The 21,914-nt window shown below is 42.9% G+C and overlaps 1 protein-coding gene across 1 annotated transcript in view; it reads left to right on the top strand.

Moving 5' to 3' along the window:
* Positions 1 to 21,914, top strand: part of PGBD5 (piggyBac transposable element derived 5) — a 65,059-nt gene that overhangs the window by 24,175 nt on the left and 18,970 nt on the right. The window contains exons 2-3 of the mRNA XM_035320889.1: positions 4,738 to 5,165; positions 13,050 to 13,184. Of these exons, the coding sequence (XP_035176780.1) occupies positions 4,738 to 5,165; positions 13,050 to 13,184 (563 nt within the window). The remainder of the gene's footprint in view (positions 1 to 4,737; positions 5,166 to 13,049; positions 13,185 to 21,914) is intronic.

Below are 21,914 nucleotides of genomic sequence, written 5' to 3'. Positions count from 1 at the left end.
CTTCCACCACTAATGTGCATGATTCAGGAGTCCTGGGGTCTGCCCAGTTGCTAATGAATTTAAATTAATGTCAAAGTCAAGCCTGGATTAGCTCTGTACAAGATTTGTTTCCAGACTATACAATATGGATTGGCATACATATGTCAATACCCCAGCCTGTCAAGGTAACAGGATATCTTGTCATGAACCTCAGTGATGCCTGGAATGAGAGCACTAAGTCTTTTGCACAGCAAAGCAAAAAGAGAATTTTTTTCCACAGCCTTTTTTTTTTTTTTTTCTCACACATCTGATTCACCCTGCCCCAAATGGTAATGCTTCTGACCTCTTTAAGATTTGAATGTTATGTTGTGAGCACTGATGGATTAAAGTAGGTTTTGAAACTTTCCATCTTTTATTCTGAGCCTATGAACTCTGAACTACTAAATAACAGACCAGTAATGAGAACAGGAAATATGGCAAGGGATTAATCTATTAAAAATGTGCATTCAAATTACTTAGTCCTGCAAACCAGGCAAGTAAAGAAGCACTCAATTCACTTGAAGTTATTTTTTTCTGAAGCCCCAGTCAATGGGAAAGGCCAGAAACACTGGTGAGGTTGGAGCAGTGGGAAAAATACAGATGGCAAGGGCTCATCTGAGAGAGACACTGGAGGTTCTGAAAGGATCCAGAGGGGCTGCTTGAAGGAGGGTCACATAGAGGCTTCATTTTAGCTTTTTTTTTTTTTTTTTTTTTTTTTTTCCTGCAATGTTTATATTTGCTGAGAAGTTGGCTTCTAGCAAGGCTGCTGTGCCTTGCCCTGAGCTGAGCTGAGCGAAAACACATTCTGCAATGCACAGTCTGAGGGCGAGGTGCCAGCCTCTGCTCCACAATAACACCTCCGGGATGGAGGCTTAAATGGCTTTGCTTGCTCAGCATTTTCATTTATTTTGAGTCTCTCCTGATGACTTAAATAGCCACAGCCCTGCTGGTTGGCTTTGACACAGACATTACTTCTGAGTGCAAAACAGAAAGTGGAGCCAATCTGGTCAAAATGGGATCAAGTAGCAGTGGTGACTTGCAAAGTGACTGCTGCTCATTGCATGGTAGTCAAAGTGAGGAGGAAGAACGAAAGCATGTGTGCACACCTTGCATTGTAATGGAGGAAGATGTTGCGCTTTCATGTGCTTTTATTTTTCATTACCTCTGAAGTGGTCCAGCATTTGGACTTGATGATCTTTGAAGGTCCCTTTCAACTGAACTGTTCACTATTCTATTTCGTTGAGTTTCCCTTTTGGAGGAAAAAAAAAAAAAAAAAAAAAAAAAAAGAATTATATTGTGGAAACCAGAAAATAGAGGGTTCCATTTAGAGGTAAATAGCTACTAGGCTTTTTACTCTAGCGGCCGGGGGACGGTTGGACTAGATGATCTTGGAGGTCTTTTCCAGCCTTAATGATTCTGTGATTCTAAGATCATGTTATTTCCCACATTCTGCCAAACACGATTTAAAGCAGGCCTCGAGTGCTAGTGATGGCAGGAGTGCTGCCCAGCCAGAGGTTACTCAGTAAAGCTCTGATCCCACCTAGGTATGCACAGACCACTCGGTCTTGCTGCATGTTTGGAAATTCAAGAGCACTTTTGTGCTCTGACTGTATGACTGATATTGGAAATTCAGGTTGATTTTTAAAGCAAAAAAAAGACATAAATAAACATATACTCCATATACAAACTCTAAGGAAGGAAAGAGAAAACTCTAAATTTGATATAGTCATAACTGTATATTCATTCTGAATGCCTGAAAAATCCTGTGGATTTTTTTCAGTTTATTGAGGTCCCATTCCTTAAAAGAAAATGGAAGACTTGTCAAAGCCACTATTTTATTTGACTGAATAAGGCTTTGAAAGGTAAGCAGTGTATATATAGAACTGTGAGCTTATTTCATATCAGTGTTTTCTGGCTAGTTGTCATTTAAGTCAATGTAGAAGTCCTTAAAAAGTGCAAATTCACAATTAAGGTTTCTTACTCAGTTTCCTCTCTATATGGGTTATATTTATGTACTTAGATGATCATATTTAAATAATTTATTTTAGACTAGTCGCTAACTATGCAAAACCCAATTCATGTTAAAAATTCAGTTCTCTTCCTACAAAAACTCAATGTCACTCTTGTTTTCTTACTGGATATCAGTAAATTATGAATCAAGTGTGCTCACTTGGCCAATAAAGGCTGTTTTTTAAGACAATAAGATTATACAGTGGCTTTCAGAATTATATTTAGTCAACAATTAGGTTGATGACTGAGTCAGAAAGTGATTCAGCTTGCTTCTAGAGCTCTGTGGGTTCTGCAAGGCAAATGGGATACCAATCTTGCATATTTATTTCAAGAAGGAGAGCAGATAGGAGATGCACTGTGCAGACTGGAGCAGATCTGCTGAAAGAAAGTGTCCTATCTAGCCTACCTGGCAGTTCTCCATAGTAACTTTTCAAGGTAAACTTGTGCCGATACTGAAAATTTCATAGTGTACTAAATTACGTTTTTGTGCTTCTGACTGCTTTTGACTTCCTAAAGGTGAAATCCAGCGCAGAACTACTGTCTGTATGGACCTATCTCAAGACCAACGTATTTCACTTCGTAAGACCTAACGCTTTATGAATGCATTTTGGTTGCAATAGGCAAGACTTGAAATGCTACCCCACACTTCCAGCTCCTGCTTCTAATGACAAGAATTTAAAAGCTACCTCTTTTTACTACTGGGAAGATTGCCTGGGCACTGGAGGTGAATTCAACAGCTACTCAAGGCTTCATATATAACGAGGAATACATCCTGTGCAGTGTGTTGTTATCAGAAAGCTGTATCTGTTGTAGAATGTCAAAACTTGATTAAATTGTGGGGAAGGAGGGAGTGATGTACTATAAGTCATTCATGCACAATCATTTGTAGAGCATTTTATGCCAGCTATAACAGTCTAGAGTATGCTAGCAGAATATAAATCTCCTGATCAAAAGAAAAGAAAAGAACTCTTTGTAACAGGCTTTATTATTGCAATAGCAGTTCAGGTTAAGTAAGTATATTTATTCTAGCCCCATAGTTTTTAGTTGATACTGAAAACCTTTTATCATTTAAGCTGAAATCTCTGCTCTGTCTTTACCAGACCATGATTTGTGTGGAGTTCTTACTCTTGTGCTTTCAACTGAACTTTTTCACTTCCAGTTTCTCAATCTCACATATTTAAAGTTTCCTTTCCAATTTTAATTTGTCTTTCTCCACTGTATTTGGAAAAACATCTTTTTTCTTTTTTTATGCATTCCCTGCAATCTGAAGGTTTATTTCTTTAATGTCTTGGTGTCCTTTTTGCTGTACTTCTAGTAGCTTGAGTTCACAAGACTGTAGCCAGATAGAGCAATAGGCTTAGAGCAAGTCCAAGCACAGAATTTGTGTTGTTCCTAAGCATTACTCTTCTGTGCAATGTTTCTGCAATACATAGTTGTTGCTGTAACTTAGGATGTGAACTGAAATTGGGCGTACAGAAGAACGTGACCTAGCCAACACATTAGAGAGTCTTTGCAGCTCCAGGTCACAGAATGGCAAACCTCTTGCTCTGATTCAGCTGGGAGAGCAAATGCTGAGACCCAATCAGCCACCCAGTGCTAGGAAGACTCTTTCCTGTTCGGCAGAACTTCAAACAAGAAATTGTGCCTTCTGCTTTTCATCTGGAAGAACGTTATTCAGACAGTCCTAAGAGTGAAGGGAGTCCATTAAGCTAAGGCACAATATTTACTGTATCCAACTCTTAGCATCATGACCATTACCCACAGCTGTCCTGCATGGGGATGTAGAGCTGCTTGCTCTTAGCACTGCCCTCTCCATTATGCCTGTCTGTGCTGCCCCTCTCAGGTGCATGGATTCTGTGTGTTTGGCAGTGGCACAGCTTCTGCAGGAAAAGAGGGAATGTCCCTGTCCCTGCAGCCCTTACCTGGTCACTCAAGCACTGCCACGGGGAGAATGAAAGACATTACTTTTTAAATGGAGCTTAATAAGCTTATGGAAGGGATTAGAGGAGAGAAGGTTGTGAGGACTGGTGTCTGCATCCCTGGTATTGCAGGCGCGATGTTCCTAATTCAACTTAATGTTATCTAGCGTGAGGCTGGATAACCTTGTTACGCTGATACAGGGCTGCCAACCCTTAGTGCCTCCTTCCCACCCACCCTCTCTTACAGAGTAAAATGAATACTTGAAACCTGCCACAAGATGCAAGATCATTTAAAAGCTAGAGTAATGACAGCATAGGACGTGAGGCTTACTACATTCTGTGAGGAAGAAAACCAGGATGTGCATTGTAACACTTAAAAATATTCCATGTGTTATGGGATAGTGAAACTAGCCTTGTAGAGGAAGACAGAGACTATAGAGGGGAAGTTTCCTGATGAGATCTGTCAGATGGTGGATACATTTCCAAAGCAATTAGCTGAAATGCCATCACTTTGGCCTGGTTTTCAAAATGTCCTGAGTAGTCATTGCTTTCTGTTGTGTCTACACAGATTAATTTTCTAATGGTATCCAAAGTACCGTATTGACCTGAAGTAGTCGTGTCTGAGCTCCGTGTTTCCACTGCAGCTGTGGCAAGGGAATTAATTCAGATCTGCATGTGCTGATTCATGTCAGATACTCAAGTTAATCCTGCTTTAAATTGCTGGTGCAGTTTGAACATGCCTTGTGATGATCAGGAGTGAGCTTATCTTCCTTTCCTACTTTTGTTCTAGGTCCAACACGAAAAATGCCCTTGACTGCCAGTGCCATGGACTTTTTTCAACTCTTTGTCCCTGACAACGTGCTAAAGAACATGGTGGTCCAAACCAACATGTATGCCAAGAAGTACCAGGAGAGGTTCGGTAGTGACGAAACCTGGATTGATGTCACCTTGACAGAAATGAAGGCTTTCCTAGGCTATATGATATCGACCAGCATCCACCACTGTGAGTCAGTTCTCAGCATCTGGAGCAGCGGCTTCTACAGCAACAAGAGCATTGCACTTATAATGACACAATCACGATTTGAAAAGATCCTGAAGTACTTCCACATTGTGGCCTTCCGCTCGAGCCAGACAACGCATGGCCTCTACAAAATCCAGCCTTTCCTGGACTCTCTGCAGAATGGCTTTGACTCTGCTTTTAGACCTTCACAAGCCCAGGTAAGAGCTGACTTGTTGGCAGAGAACATGTAACTACAACCTACATGTCCTAGGTTGTCTTGCTATGACTGAAAACGCAGAGCATAGCTGCCTGTGGAAAGAGTTAGGGACTTGCACTCCTAGGAATTGCTAGGAGTGACCAGCCTTGACCTTAGCGGAAGGTGCTTGCTGTTATGGTCCAGGCCTTCCTGGGAAGCAGCAGCACAGCTACCCGCTCCCCCCACTACTGGGAACAGGCAAAATAAGCAGAGGGCAGGTGCCTTTGCTTGCAGCAGTTGTCAGCCTGTGCCTTGTGCCAGCCCTTTCTTTGATGATGGGTGATGCTCCCATGGAAGAACTTACTGCTGTGTGTATATACAACCAAAGTGTCAGTGAACTGGAAATATTTCTAGACTACCAGAAATAAAGTAAATTACTTCAGTGAATTTTCATTTCCAGATACTATTAGGGGCATAACAGAAAGCCATTCCATAGGAAGACTGCTCTGGAGACTGGACAAACAATGTAAGAAACTAAATATAGAAACTTAGGAAGCTAGAGGTGACTGACTACAGCTGTACAATTGCAAAGAACTTTGTTCCACTACAAATGAAATCCTTTTGGAGTTACTGGTCATGTTCAAAAGTCTGGAAAGAAAAAGGAATAAATGTGAAATATGTTGCTGCTTAAAATAACTTTTCAGTCAACTCTCTGTTTTCAGAATATAAACTGATTTCACATGGCCATTGGGAAAGGGTGTTATGTGCATCTTCCTCTTTTCCCTCCTGTTTTTCCATTTTTCCCATTGAAGCATAGGCTTTTGCCCACTGCACAAAATAAATGGAGACATAGATACATCATATCCATGGAGGTGTGCCTAAAAATAAGATTGGGAGTGACCAGGGAGTAACTTGAGTTTTTCTGTCTATTTTACAGACGATAAAAAACCATACCTGTATAATCCAGGACAAGTCATCTGTCTAAAAAGCAATTAAGGTAGACATGGGAGAAGGGGAGCAAGAGTGTTCTCACTAAGCCACGCTAGCAAGATGCCTTTCCATCAAGACAAAATAGGCTGTTAGAAGCATGGTATTATTGGGACCAAGCTCTCATTAAGATATGAAATCTAATCCTTATCCACTGACTTAAATGGGCACAAGATAAACGGTTCAGAAATGTGATCACTGTGTCTAATGTAAATGCTTATAATGGTGTGCTGTGGGACATACTGAAAGTGCAAATCCATTAAAGAAAAAAATTTGATTTGCATGTGTATCCCTTCTCCCTTTCACAAATGAGGTCTGAGAACTGAATTGATGAAATCCATAGTGTCCTGTTTGCAGTGATAAAACCTCTAAATTTCCACAAGCGAGCATATGCTTGTGCTAAGCTTGATAAGGAGATTCTACTTTAAGAAAAAAAGAAAGAAAAAGTGACAACCCAATTCTCTTCCTCCCCCCTCTTCTGTGCCCCCTTTTCAGTGTTTACGTCAGTGATTTCTATACAGCATGTGTCAGTGGTATTGAGTGGAACAAAAAGCACTAAAATACTGCTTCAAAAATAACTGAGAGAAAGAAAAAGGTTTTGAATCTGTTGTTAAAAATAGTCTGGTGTAGCTTCAGTAGCCTACTGGGGGACATTCCAGTCCTGCTCCCTGAAGGAGCCTTGTGCCTAACGCCCTTCTGGGTGCCATCAGGCAGAGCTGCACACTACCTGTCTCAAGGGACGTGGACCCCATCTGCTCAAAACAGCAGGAGAGACCTCTCTCTGGAAATTGTGTTGAGTACAGATTAGCAGACTGCGGTAAACATCAATCCCAGGTTGTCAGGCTCAGTGAGGCTAGAAATAACAACCTAGTTGCATAGAAACAAAGGGAAGAAGCAAGGGGAAAAATCTATTCAGATGGGCTTTTGAATGTGCTTGAATTTTGTCACGAGGGGCCCAGGTTTCTGTAGTCAGCAATACTGGAACCTCAAGTTCAAAATGCATTTGTTGCTTAATGTACACCTATATTTTAAACAAGACTTCTGGTATCCAGATGGTTTGTGCCTGAGCCACAATCTATACTCAAACTTTAGGCTAATGTCCTATAAATGGCATCAAGCAGAGGAATGATGTGGGCTGTTCAATGCAGCCAGGCTGTTTGGGCTCACAGTCTTGATAGTCTTGTTACTGCCGTTCTTCCATTGGCAATGTGGACTTGCAGAACATGGGCTAGGAGGCTGCCATGTTTAACTCATTCCTGTGGACAGAACCAACAGTCTTGCAGTCAGGCAGGCATTGCATCACCTGCCTTCTTAGTTATTTCTTCTGTAGCTTTGCTCTTTTCCTTTTGGAGAGTTAGAAAAGACTCTTTAAATGGAGCTTCTGTCTCAGAACTTTTTTTCCCTTCACGTGCAATCCCCCAAAAATGCGCATGTAAAAGTGACACCGCGCTTTTTGTGAAAGCAGATTGAGGGGAGCGAGAGAACGATGCCAATATACCAAAACAAAGAAAAGATCTAGTGAGTTATAATTATTTTGCTAAATATACTGAGCAAACAGAAGGAAATAATTACTTTCTAGTCTTTGAAGGCACTGAAAGTCCAGAACATGTAATTGTGTATCGTCAGTGCAAGCTTCAATTTCAGAAATAACAGAAATGGTATTCTGACCTAGATTGTATAAGAATGACAGGAATATTTTCTGTGTCCTATTCCTCCCCAGCAACTCAAGTATAAATCGCTGCTGCCTGTACCTGAACAAGAAAAGTTGGAGTTAGGGATTCAGTTCCTAGAATCAGTGTCATCTCCTTGCTGCTTGGGTCCACGTAGCTTTGTAGCTATGTTACCATCTGCAAGTGGAAGCCTAAAGACAGGGAAGGCACCTTGAGTGAGCTCAGAAGGTACCCTGCAACAAATTCAAGGGTACTCACCTGCCAAGGACATAAACCAAATTCCAGAAAGAAGCGGAGATATGGAAAATAACATCACTGCTCAAATACCCTTCTGTGCCTGTCGAGTATTTATGTGTTTGTCAGCAGGATGTGACTACACAAGATTGTTGTCAGTATGGGGGAGGCTGGGTATACAACTCTGTGCACTCTGCTTTTCCTTCTCCTGCCAAAGCATCTTCTCTTCAGCATCTTGGAACCAGACATATCTGGATCTGCTCAGCGAAATGTCGTCTGGGAGCAGTTAAGCACGTTTGTGCAGCTGACTTAAGTCCTTACTTCAGGCAATGAGCTCCCTAGCAAAAACAGAGCCATAACTCTAACCTCATCCTCTGAAGGCAGTGCATGCTCTAATTGGGCTAGTGACTAAGGGGCTTGTTTGATTTTTGCTCTTGGTGGTATCATAATTCTTACAAATCAGTTGACAGCATTAGACAACAGCTTCTCTAAAAAATTTAAAGGTGTTTAAACAGGCTGATTAAATTGTAGCTATTCTGTGTTCTCAAGATTAAATGTTGATTTGATATTGAGTATTTCCAAATCACAAGATTTTGTTCAAGTCATATGTCTGTGTCTCAGTTTCCCTTTTTTAAAAAAGATCCTTTGTGAGTAAGGATCCTGGTCGCAGCCCGGGACAGCTTTGTTTTAAGGTTCTGTGAGCATAACACAAAAATAAGTATTCAGAGGATGCCAGCCATGTATAAGACATGGATCAGGACGGACAGGCAAAGGAACAATAAGGATATTGAATAACAAGGTAAATTTCTGATGTCCTGTAGTTCTTGGCCAGTTGTTCCTCTGGTGAAGCCAGACTTTATGGAGAGTTTGACAGCAGAAAGTGATGAAGCTTTGCGGCTGTTTTTAAATGACCTCATGGTAATGGAGTGCTGTAAGAACTGATTTTCTTCTGAAAAAAGTCAATTGAAGACTGAACAAACAGGCAGAGGATCTTGAGAGGAGCTTTAAATCATGGCTCCACTGGAGGTGGCAGTTAACCTTTGAATATGGCAAAGAGGATCAGTAAAATATGGATAGGTTGAACAGGTCTTTGAAAGTGAAGAGAGAGAGCCTGTCTGATATATTGGAGAAGGAGAGCTATCAGAGAGAAATAGAGAGAAGTGATATCGCCTGCTGTGATGTCCCAGGAGAATGGCTTACCAGCAGGAATCATTAGGGCAGGACTGCCTCATACTGAGGCCAAAAGGAAAACTGTTGCCAAGTGTCTGTGACCTTGGATGAAAACTTTACAGAGCAGGTGGGTTGGAAAAGCTATGTATTTTAGAGCTGTTATTCAGAAAGGATGGAAAAATGCAGGTACTGCCTGGCTCAGAGCACCTTGCAGGGATTTGGGTGTAAAGTCTGACACTGAGATTCACAGATCTGCAGCAGGAGGAGAGGGATGGCTGCAAGGACCAGAAAAGGAGATAGCAAGGGGTTATCTTAAGGGAGAGGAGATGCTCTCAGATGTAGCGTAACAAAAGCAGAACTGACAGTTGGATATTCAAGCAGCAGAGATATCAGATGCTTGCAGAGAAATCAGTTTAGGTGGGAGGAGCTCCGAAGCAAGGAAGCAGAAATGCAAGTTACTGTTGCAGAAGCATTAGGTGAATCTGTGCATACAAGTGCAGTTCCCCAGGGGACCCTGCTCACAGCTGGATGGTACCCACCAAAAGACAGAGACAAGGCTGGCTGAGGCAGTTTTTCCAGGGGACAGACTGAAGAGACAGCTTGTGTTGGGAATGGCTGTGGAGCTAAGGTAGATGATGTCTGAAGGACGTGTTAGTTCATTATCTAAGGCAGCAGAGTCCAACAAGTTTGAGTACAGATGAGTCAGTGGCTCTGGGCTTTGCCTGCCAGCCTATCTGGGCTGTGCCGAGAGCAGGATGGGTGGCGTTACCGTGGAAAGAGCTGTGGAGGTGATCTAGCATGGAGGAGAGAAGAAGGCACTCCAGGCAATGACTAGCTGTTTTGTTCAGTGAATGAAAGATTTCATGAGATGGAGCAATTGTTGGAGAGACAAGACTCTGAGATGGGACTCCGGCAATCTGAGTGCATGTGCATATGGAAGGGGAAAAGGAGAGTGAAACCTTAGCAAGAAGACCTAGGAGGGTTGAAAATGGCTATGAAGAACAGGGAGGAAAAAAAAGCAAAACCCACCAACAATAAAATAGCTGGGAGGGAGTGAAACAGCTAGATGAGGAGTTCCATAGAACTCAACAAAACTGGGGATTTGAGAGAAGAAAATGGGGGAGATTTCTGAGAAGAAACCCACAGATATCTTGCATCAAAAGAAGTAAGAATAGGAAGAAGGGAGAGCATGCAGAGTGAGTCAAAGATGGTGAAGAGGCTGCCAGGAATACGTGTGGGAGTCAATTAAGCTTGAAAGTAGTTTTTTATCTAGGAAGAAAAAAAGCAGGAAAGAATATGGCGTGGGGGCAGTAAGCCTGCTCCTGGAAAAGTGGGCATTGCAGACACAGCAAGAGTGGGGAAAGAGAAGGAAGCAAGCGTCACTGCATGGGGATTTGCGAAGAGATGATTTTGTGATGATGGAGGGAGTATAAACTAATGGATCTGGCAAGGGGCAACATAGCTAACTTTTGTCATAAGACAACCATGTCAGTGCCAGAAGCAACAGATTGCCTCCTTTGAAAAAGAGATGGGGATCAGCTGTCCCAGCAGCAGGAACAGCCCATACAGAATCCTGCTCGCAAAGTCCTTTACAGCTGTTGCACGTGGTGGTGGTGGCGAACACACTTGTCTCCCTACCCTTTCTGTAGGAAGCAAGAAGTGCAATTTCCAAGGCTGCCATTTCAATTTCACTGCCAGTCCACGCTCCCTTATTTCAGCAAGAGCAAAGAGCAGTTCAGTAAGAATTTCTGGAAAGCTTAGGTCTTTTGGAGAAATGCAAATGACTTAAAATTTTGGGTAGGAGAAAGGAGAGGAGTCTCTGGGACCCAGGGGAAGTCTGGGCTGAGCATGGGCATGGATAAGAGAAGGATGGGGAGATGTTTTCAAAATCCAGTTTTAGTTCCTAAATTTTAGACTGACAGGCCTTACCCTGTCTTAGAAGGCAGAAGGATTGCAAAGGGTATAAGCAGAATGCAGCAGAGCTGCTGTGAGGAGAGCTGATGCCATGCCGCAGAAGAGGGAGCCAAGCTAAGGGCAGAGGGTAAAAAATGTCTTCAAATGATGCTTAGACAGCCTTTGCTTTCTGCTGCTCCTCATCCTACAGAGGGGGAGATTATTGCAGTTCAGCCACACCATCTGGCAAGTAAGAGGGGCTTTCCAGAGCTGATGAATTCTTACCAGTGTATCCAACCCTATCCCAAGGGGGACGTTTGGGAAAGAAGAGCAGTGTTTTGAGGGGACCTAGAAGGAGAGAGGTTTGGCTCCAGTGGGGTGGTGGGGCAGCTGCAGCTTTAAGAACAAATAGCTTTGTATGCGACACTCTTTGCTTGCATCTGCATTTCGGTGTATAATTTGAACATTTCACAAGAGTGCTTTCAGATGGTCCTGTGAATGTTTTATGAGCCGTTAAGAAGTGGAGTGCGTATAAATGCAAGTGTGCAGCCGCCGCTGCACAGAGAGGGCACAGATGCCTATTTTGGGCTGACAGAGGGATGTTCAGCAAACATCTTGTGTTCAGGAGGCCAGCAGCTGCTCATCAGTGGTGCTTAACTGCTTACCCACCACATTTCTTCTACAAACAGTGCTCACTGCTTTAATACAGCATTGTTCTCATTTTTGCCACTGGATACGTGCGGATGTGCACAAAGTAACACACGTGCATGCGTGGAAAAGGTCCTTCTGAGGGTATGACAGCCTCTGCCTTGTGGATACCTGTATCTGAGCCCTGTCTCTTGTGGGGTGATAGTCACTGGAAAAGACTGGGTTCCTTTGGGCATAATCCATCTGACTATTTTACAAGTCTTTGCGAAGGTTTGAGTTATGTCCTACAGGGATACGGTCCTCTTGTGTAGTAGAAGGACAGCCTCCAGTGGCTTGCTGTGATTTGGATGCAGATGTATGAGTTTGGTCAGCTGAAACCTGCTTTCATCAGCTGAGACCTTTCAACAGCTTCAAAGCATTTGTGCTCTCAGAAGTGACTTGCTAGACAATTCACACACCATGCAATCAAGGATGTGGACATAATGCACAGCTACCTGTGAGCTGGAGGGAAGTAACCGTGCTTTTCTGTAGGTGGTTTCTGTAGTGTAATACCCAAGAACTCTGGTGCAGAATTATTGGAGAGAAATGTAGCAAAACAGCTATAAGCAATTGGGAATCGCGTCTGGATGCAGAATGCAAAAATTGCTTCATTTCCACAGATTTTCATCACTTTCTCGAGTCTACCTTGTCTTTTTTTATTCCCCTCTCTGGTCTTCTATCTTTCTATCTCCTTGTGTCAAATTTTTCAACTCCTGAGGCAAGAGAGCCTTCCCTGAAGCTGCTGCCACCTCCTTAAGTGGCAGCAGAAAATATCTTTTTTTCCTTCACTTTTCTCCTTTTCTGTGTTTTCCTTTGCTGTGACCAAGTACCTTACAACATTATTGTAGGGGGTGTTTGGGTGGAAGACATTCAGCCAAACAAGATTAAGCTGATGATGAAGCTTGGAGAAACATGCCACTAACCATCTCCCTGCCTTCAACACTGCCTCAGTTTGGAGGGCTATTGAACTATAGCTGATAGTGTGAGGTAGAAGGCCACATTTTGAAGGGATATTAAAGTGTGTCTGATGGTGAGTGCCATGCCTTGCTACCTTTGCAAACCACTTGTAGAGCAGCCATCCACAACAGAGTGTGCTTGTCCAGGCTTTGGTATTTTGTTGTATGGCAGCACTGAACAAAAGAAATTTTGCGTCTTTGTATGATGTGATGTGCACAAGCACAATGCAAGGATTGTGTTTGCTTGGAAGACTTCTGCAATCATGAAATCCGGTTTCTTTTTTTCTTCTCTTTTCTTTCCAATTGCAGGTACTACATGAGCCCCTGATTGATGAGGATCCTGTTTTCATTGCCACATGCACAGAGAGGGAGCTGCGCAAGAGGAAAAAGAGGAAATTCAGCCTCTGGGTTCGGCAGTGCTCATCCACTGGTTTTATCTGCCAGGTGGGTTTTACCTCTTCAGATGTCTTCATTTAGTTCCTAGCAGGCCCTTGAATGCATTGCAGGAACAATGATACTCACTTTTGTCTGTAGCCTTGCCAGGGGCTACAGTCAGAGTTCAGCAAGGCTTCTTGTGCCTGCAGATACTTGATCCCAAGGAGGGTGAGGACAAGTTCCCAGTGCTCTGTTTGCTTGATGATTTAACTGAGGGTGCCTGTCTGTAACACAATCCATCTGGCTGCCAGCCCTAAGCTAATTAAATTGAAACAGAGTTAAACGGTCCGTCTATTTGTACATCCTAAGCTTATCGAAAGGTCTAGGTACTGTGACTCCTGTCCTTTCTAATGGGCCAGCTTCTTCCACCAAGTATAAGGTTGCGACTGTGATAGCCAGCCGTGTCCAGTAGGCTAAGTTAATATGGTATCAAGATGTCCATTTTTTCTGGGAGAAACTTACTAACAGGGTTTCCTTTTACATCTCTTCACACTTCTCTTCTTCTCTACCAAAGAAATAAAGCCTGATGTGACTTCAAGATGAGATACAAACTTGAGTGGGAGGTGTGTTAAGGGATTTGTATTTAGTGTTGTAAAGCACTAGGGACAACTTTTGAAATTCTCAGATTCCCCAGTTGCTGGTATATTTTTGAGCACTCTTGAAAATCTGGCCATTTATTTTGGTACCTAAGGGTGAGGGAGCAGATGATTTCTGATACCTCTTTTTCCCAAGAGCTTCTGTGAAGACCTGGTGTCATGAATGCTCCAGACTAGAGATGCTGAGGTGCTGGTATGACATGCACGCTGACCACCCAGGCTGAATGCATGTCAGACCTGTGGGGCCTGTGGATTTGCCGTGGCTGAATGTTCATTCACAGTACAATTTGACCTGTGAATCGCTACAACTGTTTGAGTGGCTGTGCAAGAAAAGAGCCTGTCTGGGAACAGAGGTTTGTATTTTCAGCAGTGTTATTCATTGTAAGAAGGACATGAAGATAATACATTTTCTGTCCAGATTTTAACAGTTTTGTCCAAAACAAAGTAGATTTTCCTCATCAAGCATCCTTGGAAGTTTCCACTCTCAAGGCTTTTGGAAAGTCATTTGCTACACAGACGCAGTGTCCCTAATCAGCAAGGTGAACTCCACCTGTCCCAGACAGCTTATTATTGAAGGTGTACAGTGAGCACAAAGTTTGCTGATCTCTACTGCCATGCTCCCCCCAGCCAACCACCACCAGAGTAATAAGTCTTCAGAAATGCCAAAGGTTTCAGATGCCGAGCTGTAATTACGTTGCATCTCCCTTCCTGTCCATTGAGACAGTAAATTAATGGAATGTCAGTTGAAGCAGAGTAGATGCCCAGCACCACCCTAATCCTCTTTCTCCCTTAATGAAACAGATACTCACGCTTCACTTGCATCCAGGTGACGTCCAGGATCTTCTTAACAGCCTTCTATTTTCATTCTATGACTTGGCTCTGATTATCTCCATGCTAAAATGATTGTGTGAGAGGGACGTTAGAGAAGCATGAAAAAGAATATACAGGAACATGAATATTCATACTAAAATGGAAATACCTAGTCTGGGGATGAGGAGATCTTCAATTAACATATGTTTGAAGAGCTATGTTCAGTTATATGTCACACTTCTAAAGGATTGTGATGAATCCAAAGCATTCATTTGGTGGATGTTTGGTTTATTCGCTGTATTAAAAAGAGCTTATTTCTATGTTTAACATATGAAGAGAATTGACCTAAACAAGAAGATAGTCCAGTATTTGAGCTCTGACTAGTCTGTCACTTATCTGCTGTCAAAAAACTTACGCACCTACTTGGAAATACATAGAAATTCTGTAATGATGTCTGGATGAATTCCGTCCCTCATTGTTTTTGCATGGTGACATTGGAGATTATTTTATTTGGGATAAAAGATGACACCAAACATTTCATAAATCAAGCAGTTTCAAAAGCCTGAAAAATATATAGCTATAAAAAGGTGAGGCAGCCCCAGCAGAAGAAGGAACTGAACAATGTATGACTGGGGATGGAAGCAACCTCAGGAGTTGCATGATACTCTTGGCCCAAAGCAAGGTTCTTTTAACCTAAATAATTAGCCTGATGTTAAAAATCTCCATTTAGAGGCATCCATTTTTCCCAGTGATCTGCTTTTCCTAATATGAAAAGGGTTGGCTTGTTTTCCTAATGTAAAGTTGGTATCGGTGTTTTGAAGCCACATACCAAGTCACTCTGTGAACAGCTCTTGGTACGCAGCTCACTGGATAGTTGCTAATGTTAGGAGTTACAGCTCGTTGACTCCCTAAGTTCTTCTGTTTGCTTGTTCTCATGAATGAAACTCTGAATCATGTTTCTGATGTAAGTAAATATTTCTCCTTGACTGATTGCCTTTTTTTTTAAGCAAATAGTGTTTGCTTAAATATCCAGCTCAATAAGAAAATCATGGAAAAGAAACAGCATTAAAAAATACTGCTTGTGGGTATAAGAAGGTGCAGAGGTATATACATGCATAAAATAAATAGTGTACATACATTAGACTACTTTTCCAACTGTCTTCTATCATACAAATAACTTGACGCCACCCTGACAATTAAATCTTTGTTTTAAGACAGGTGCTCAATTTCAGATCATATCTCTGCTTCAGAATTTCCAAAGCAAAGCATCATTTTTCACTGAATAACTTTGTTGTTGATTCTTTTTGTCATTGTCAACTGGCCAAGTGGGAACATGCAGGAAGGACAGACCATTCAGACATAGCAAATGCATGCCTACAGCAGCTTGAAACATGAGCAAAACCTTTCAGTGGCTTAGAATGAAAATAAATGTCTTGCTGCAGGACGAGTGACTTTGGCAAAGTAGCCAGCAAAACTGCCCTGATCCTGTTGCCTGTTTTACCTGTCCTTGATGCTGGAGATCAAGGTGGCAGCAGCCAGTGCTACAGGACAGGACTTCAGGCCTTATTTCTTTCTCTCTAATTCAGTGAGAACTGCAATCTCAGCTTCTAGTACCTCAGGTGTCCCTTTCTTCTCCATCTTCTTTGCTTTCCTCCTCTCCATGACAGAAGCCCACCTTCCTTCCGCTAGGCCATGACCCTTTGTAAAGCAGAGAAAAGTGATTCTGCTGACACTGCTGAGAAGCCTTAAGCCAGCTCTGAGACTGCTCAGTGCTGAGGAGATTGCAGTCACTCCCATTAAAATAAATGACATTAAAATAAAATAAATGGTCAGGCAGTAACTGAAGGCACACGCTTTCTTCAAAGCATGTGGATTGGAAGTGGGAGGACTAGTGAGCTCCTGCCTGTGTCACATGTCTGTGCGGTGGCCATGGGCATCCCACTCGAGGAATTTTGTCTCTGCGTTTGTGGTATGAAGGTGGTAGTGCATTCCCATCTGTGACCACGCAGAAGGCTAGTCTACATCAATGCTAAATATAGCAGAAGAATTACCTCTTTTGACTGGCTGGCTATGCTGGGTTTAAATACAGGATTATTTAGGGTTTGTAAGTGCTGGGGGAACCTAGTCTGGAAGGCACTGAATAGTCACAGTCCTGTTAAAGGCAGGATGATTATATTTGTTTCCCTTGAGAATGCTACACTTGGTAGCAGTAGCACTTCATGTTACGTTGTTCAGTATAACTTAGATCCAAGTACAAGCTCAGACAATGAGCTGACCATCCAATATATTTCCCTGTGTACCACTAAGACACTTTTCAAACTATTATTTTAATATCTTGATTCCCATTTCAAAGGCTGCAGTGCTTAGAAGTGTTTCTTTTTAGAAGTATTTGCTGAGTAAATCATCTTATTTAAATCAGGACTGTAGATGTGTCAGTTGTTTCTTTTTCACAGAAAGTCTTGAACACTTGCTTGCAAAAGATGCACTTATATATGATTGGTAGGTCTCTCTTTCATTTTTGGTATAGCAATAGGGCTCATAAAAAACTGGTGAGAGTCCCCAGATATTCAGGTTTAGTTATTTTGTACTGGTAGGATACATCATGTTTTCTCTTTCCTTCTCTTGTGTTCCTCATAAAAAACAAATAAGAGTGTTTTCTCGTCATTTTTCAGAATGAGAAGGAAGCATAAACAGCTGCTGCCTTGCACAGAATGCCACAGAGCCAGGCAGGAGGAGGTGCTCCCATAGAGCCTAGGCCCGTAGGCCCATGGCACAAGGACAACCCAAAAGGCAGTCCCTGGCCCAGAGCACCATTAATCAACAAAATGGAAGGCAATATATAGATGGTAGAGAGCACCGCAGAGGGATGGTTGGGCAATATTAATCACTATGATAGGCAGTAATGGAATTAGTTCATCAGCCTGATTATTTGCTTAGAAAACTGTGTCGTCATGACAGAGGATGAGAAGAGATGACTTTGTGGATGCATGTTACCTTTTCTTGTTCTTTGGGATTAAATTTGTTCTCTGAGGCTATTCTGGGCAATATTTCCCTTCCCCCCAGCTTTATGGGTTCTGCACTTGGTTTTATTCACTGGCAGAAAGTTCCAGCAGTAATACATTTCATTTTCACTAATATCCCTGTGAAGTGTGTGTCTCAGATTTATGAAGTCCTTTAGGTCCTTGTGCTGGGACTGAACTTGAGTTTCCATCTTCCACTGTTCATCCTGAAAAAGGGATGAGTCAGAACAGTTTCAGAAAAAGAACTGTGTTGCTGCAGCTTGAGTCTTCCCACATTAGTGAATTATTATCACTTTGTATCATCATGGTATTTAATGAGTTCAACCCGGATCGGGGTGGCCCCTGCTTGAGAGGGTAAGCAATGACTCCCTGAAGAGCTGCAGTGAGCTGCCTGGGGTCACTCCACAGACCAGTGGCAGGGCTGGGAATAAACCTCAGCTCTCCTGACTCGAACTGCCGTGCCTCATCTGCTGCCTTTTGCTGCTTGTTTCTGCTGCAGCATGTCTTCATTTCTTATTGCACCATTCAGATGCAGCAAAAAAAAGAAAGCAATGCATATATCATGCTTTTATAGTAAATACTGTAGTTCATTCTTGATGCTAAATAGGGTAAGTAGAGTTAGCTGGAGTACTTCATAGCCCTGCTGATTTCACAGCATAAGATCTTAGGGAAACTGAGAGGTGCCCCAAAGAATTTATAATTTCACAACACATCACAGAAGTGTATTCAGTCACTGTTAAGCTGTAATTGTTTTTACCCATTCCCTTTTGTGAGGGAAAAGGGAGGAGTAAATAAGCCTGGGATTAGTCCAGAGAAGGGCTACGAAGCTGGTGAAGGGTCTGGAGAACAAGTCTTATGAGGAGTGGCTGAGGGAGCTGGGACTGTTTAGCCTGGAGAAGAGGAGGCTCAGGGTGACCTTGTTGCACTTTACAGGTACCTGAAGGGAGGCTGTAGCGAGGTGGCGGTTGGTCTATTCTCCCACGTGCCTGGTGACAGGACAAGGGGGAATGGGCTGAAGTTGCGCCAGGGGAGGTTTAGGTTGGATGTTACCGAACAGGTTGGATGTCTTAGGTTGGATGTCTTTACCGAACGGGTTGTTAGTCACTGGAATAGGCTGCCCAGGGAAGTGGTTGAGTCACCATCCCTGGAGGTCTTTAAAAGACATTTAGATGTAGAGCTTAGGGATATGGTTTAGTGGAAGATTTGTTAGTTAGGTAGGAGGTTGGACTTGGTGATCTTGGAGGTCTCTTCCAACCTAGACTATTCTGTGATTCTGTGTAATTCAGTTCTCAAGGTTGGAGATGTGGGAGAATTGCATTTTTTTTAATAAAGCTGCTCGGAAATGTTGGTGTTACTGACTGTTTAACTTCTGTTTAGAGATTAGTGTGAGCTGAAGGGTTTCTTTAAATGGTGCCCTGATAATTTCTCTGTTGCCAACAAAGTTTCATCTGGAGTGCACAGATATAGCAGCTGCTTTGAGCAGGTTCTCAAGGTCAGGCTTTGGCTGGGAGAGGATCCCAGGAAATCTGATCGCCTTCATTTGCCAGTCACCGTTGGCTGGAAAATCCTATTTGCTTTCTTCATCTGGCTCCCACCAGGCTCTGGCTTTTCAAAGCATGTGGTTCTCTGTTGTCAGCATCTGAGAATCTCAGATACCAATTAAAAGTCTGTAATCCTCTTGCTCACCAGCATTATGCAGGAAGGTAGTTTTGTAGATGTGTGGTGGGTCAGCCCGATTCATTTCTGTAGAGTTTAAAAGCTTACCGTCTTTCTAGATGAATGGGAAAAACAGACATCTAAGTGTGGCCAAATGCAAAGGTCCCTCCCAGAGCTGACATGCATTTGCAGTCTGTTTTCAGGTGGGAGGGAAGGTTATTGCTCAGTTCCAGCCTGTGCTGCTTGGGGATTTAGTGGCTACCAGGTCAGTGCTGTAGTCTTCTTTCTGCAGCTCTTCTCGCTCACTGCAACTCTGCCTGAGGAAGGGGGGATAAAAGCAACTGAGCCTCCTCACTCCCTCACTTAATAGTATTGCCACAGGAACTTCCCTCACAGATCCCATCCCTTTGTGCTAGATGCTGTAGGCAGAAAAAAAGATAATCCCTCCCCTAGAAAGTTAAGCATCTAAATGCAAGATGGAGCCATAAGCTGCCCTCAGTCACTTTTGTTGGGGCACCTTTCAGCTGCCCAGAGTCTGCAGGCAGGTTGTGTATGGTGTTACTTGTTGGCTAATGCATGCCATGGGCAGCTAGGACTCACGCACTGCTTGGCACTAGCATGCTCGCAGCTCCCAGTGAGTCGACAGCCACCAGCCTTGTTGCTCCTTGGAAATGAGCTGGGTCATTGCTGGGACTGAATAGTCATCTGCTATTTTTTTCTTAAGATTTTATACATTTTTATATAAGTATTTTCCCCTTGCACTAGTAAATATTATTGCCTCAACAGGTACAACACTTCCAACAGCTTTTACTTACCTCTCGTCACTTAAATACCCTCTCACTTATATACCTTGTATACTTCCTTACGGCTCAACAGTCATTTTCTCAGGAGAACTGAGCCAAGGTTGTGTGATGGTGTGGCACCAGAATGGGGCCCCAGTCATGGACCTGGGCTGGGCTGCCAGGTACAGGGAGGGAGCCCAGTGAAGCAATGCTAAGAGGGCAGCCACAATAATGTGTAGATGAGTGATCAATCTGGGGGCTTGCACTGTTTTTAAGGAAGGTATTGAAGAGCAGTAGGAAAGCTTTGCAGAGTTAGCACTGATTTCATACCAAGAAGGAGAAGAGCAGTATGGAAAGGAGCAAAAATGGCCTTGTTTGGCAACAACAGTTAGGTGTCTGGCTTCTCAGGGAAGCGTAGGTGGGAATCAGGATACTGAAAAGGTGTAGGAAGAGCTCAATAGAGAGTGCCAAACAGCAAGGGCCTGTCTCCATCTTCCAGGCCTGCTTCTATTTTATGCTGTAAAGAAGAGGGAGCTGTCAGAAGGCTGACATGGTCAAAGCAAAGGGTTATTTGCCTGACATACTGCCTGACTGTCAAGATACACATAAGCAAGGGCAGGCAAAAGAAGGATGATTGTGGTAGCTGAGATGAGAGCCAGCCAGTTCTTAGGTATTTGAAAGAATGGGAAAGGCTTTATCATAGAATTGCTACAGATGATGAATCTGCCTTAGATGTGGCTGGCCTGGGAGAAAATAGAGAGGCCTGCATTTGGTGATCCACAGATTGTAGATTGGCTGTACAGGTAAGATGTCATCGTTTCCTCAGTGATGAACAAATCACATGGAGGACAGATGTCAGGGGAAGGAAAACAAAGCTTTAGTTTTAGCTGTACTGGGCCTTTGGTGTCAACTCTACCAGCTACTACTTTTTGGTAGATATTTTGCACAATGTAGCCTTCAAAATCTTCCTCCTGCTTGTTACTGCCCCTGCCCTTTTTATCTTCTGAATGTCATCTCTTTCATTTGAGAGTTGTACCCTAGGGTGCTTCGATTATACATGAATGTGAAGTATTTGGGATGTGCTATTCACAAGTGCTTTCAATTTGCTATCTGAGCTATGATTATCAACAGAACAGCCAATGTTTCAGTTTTTAGGGCACTCTTAATTGTGCAGTCAAGATGCTAGCTTTGTTCCTAACTGCTCATCTTTTATCCCATTTCTAGCAAGACCTCATGAACCTTCCACATGAATTTTCCATACAGTAAATCACCAACAGAGAGCAAGGAAAGCTCTGTTGGCTTGTAGCGTGGGTGTCTACTCTGAGATCTTCCTTTCTCTGTTAGTGCTCTTTCTAACAGCCTGCTTCTGAGCCAAATATACTTGTTTTGAGTTTCTGAATGACGGGTGATTGATTTGCCTCTCATCTGTCAACATGTGGAATCTCCTGCTCAGAAATGTGATGTCTTTTATGTTTGCGTCTGTGTAGGCATGTGGGCTTTCCAGAGCAGTTTGCACTGTTTTTCTTGCTTGGTAAGAGCTCAGCATAGTCTTTACCAATATCACGTCACTTTGGCATTGAGGTATATTGATTGATACCTACTTTTGCATTTCTCATGGGGGAAGGCAGAAGCAGTTGTAGCAGATGGGAGGGTGAGCCAGTGACTGTGAAAATCTTTTATTGTCAGGCTTTAAAGGGGAAGAGACTGTTAGGATGCTGCCTGGAAGGTGAAGGCAGAAGAGAGGAGAGTTTGAGGGATGAGTTGAAGGGTGTGAGAAGAGAGAGCTGGTATTGTGCACATGGGATTAAGAAATGTTGGATTAGAAGCTGCAGGGCTGCCCTAGATAGAAAGATGGTAGAATTTAAAGTGTAGCTC

Source organism: Oxyura jamaicensis, chromosome 3, assembly GCF_011077185.1.
Source record: "Oxyura jamaicensis isolate SHBP4307 breed ruddy duck chromosome 3, BPBGC_Ojam_1.0, whole genome shotgun sequence".
In the NCBI taxonomy this organism is placed as follows: domain Eukaryota; kingdom Metazoa; phylum Chordata; class Aves; order Anseriformes; family Anatidae; genus Oxyura; species Oxyura jamaicensis.
Note: the sequence above shows the minus strand (reverse complement) of the source record. Positions and strands in the feature narration are given on the sequence as shown.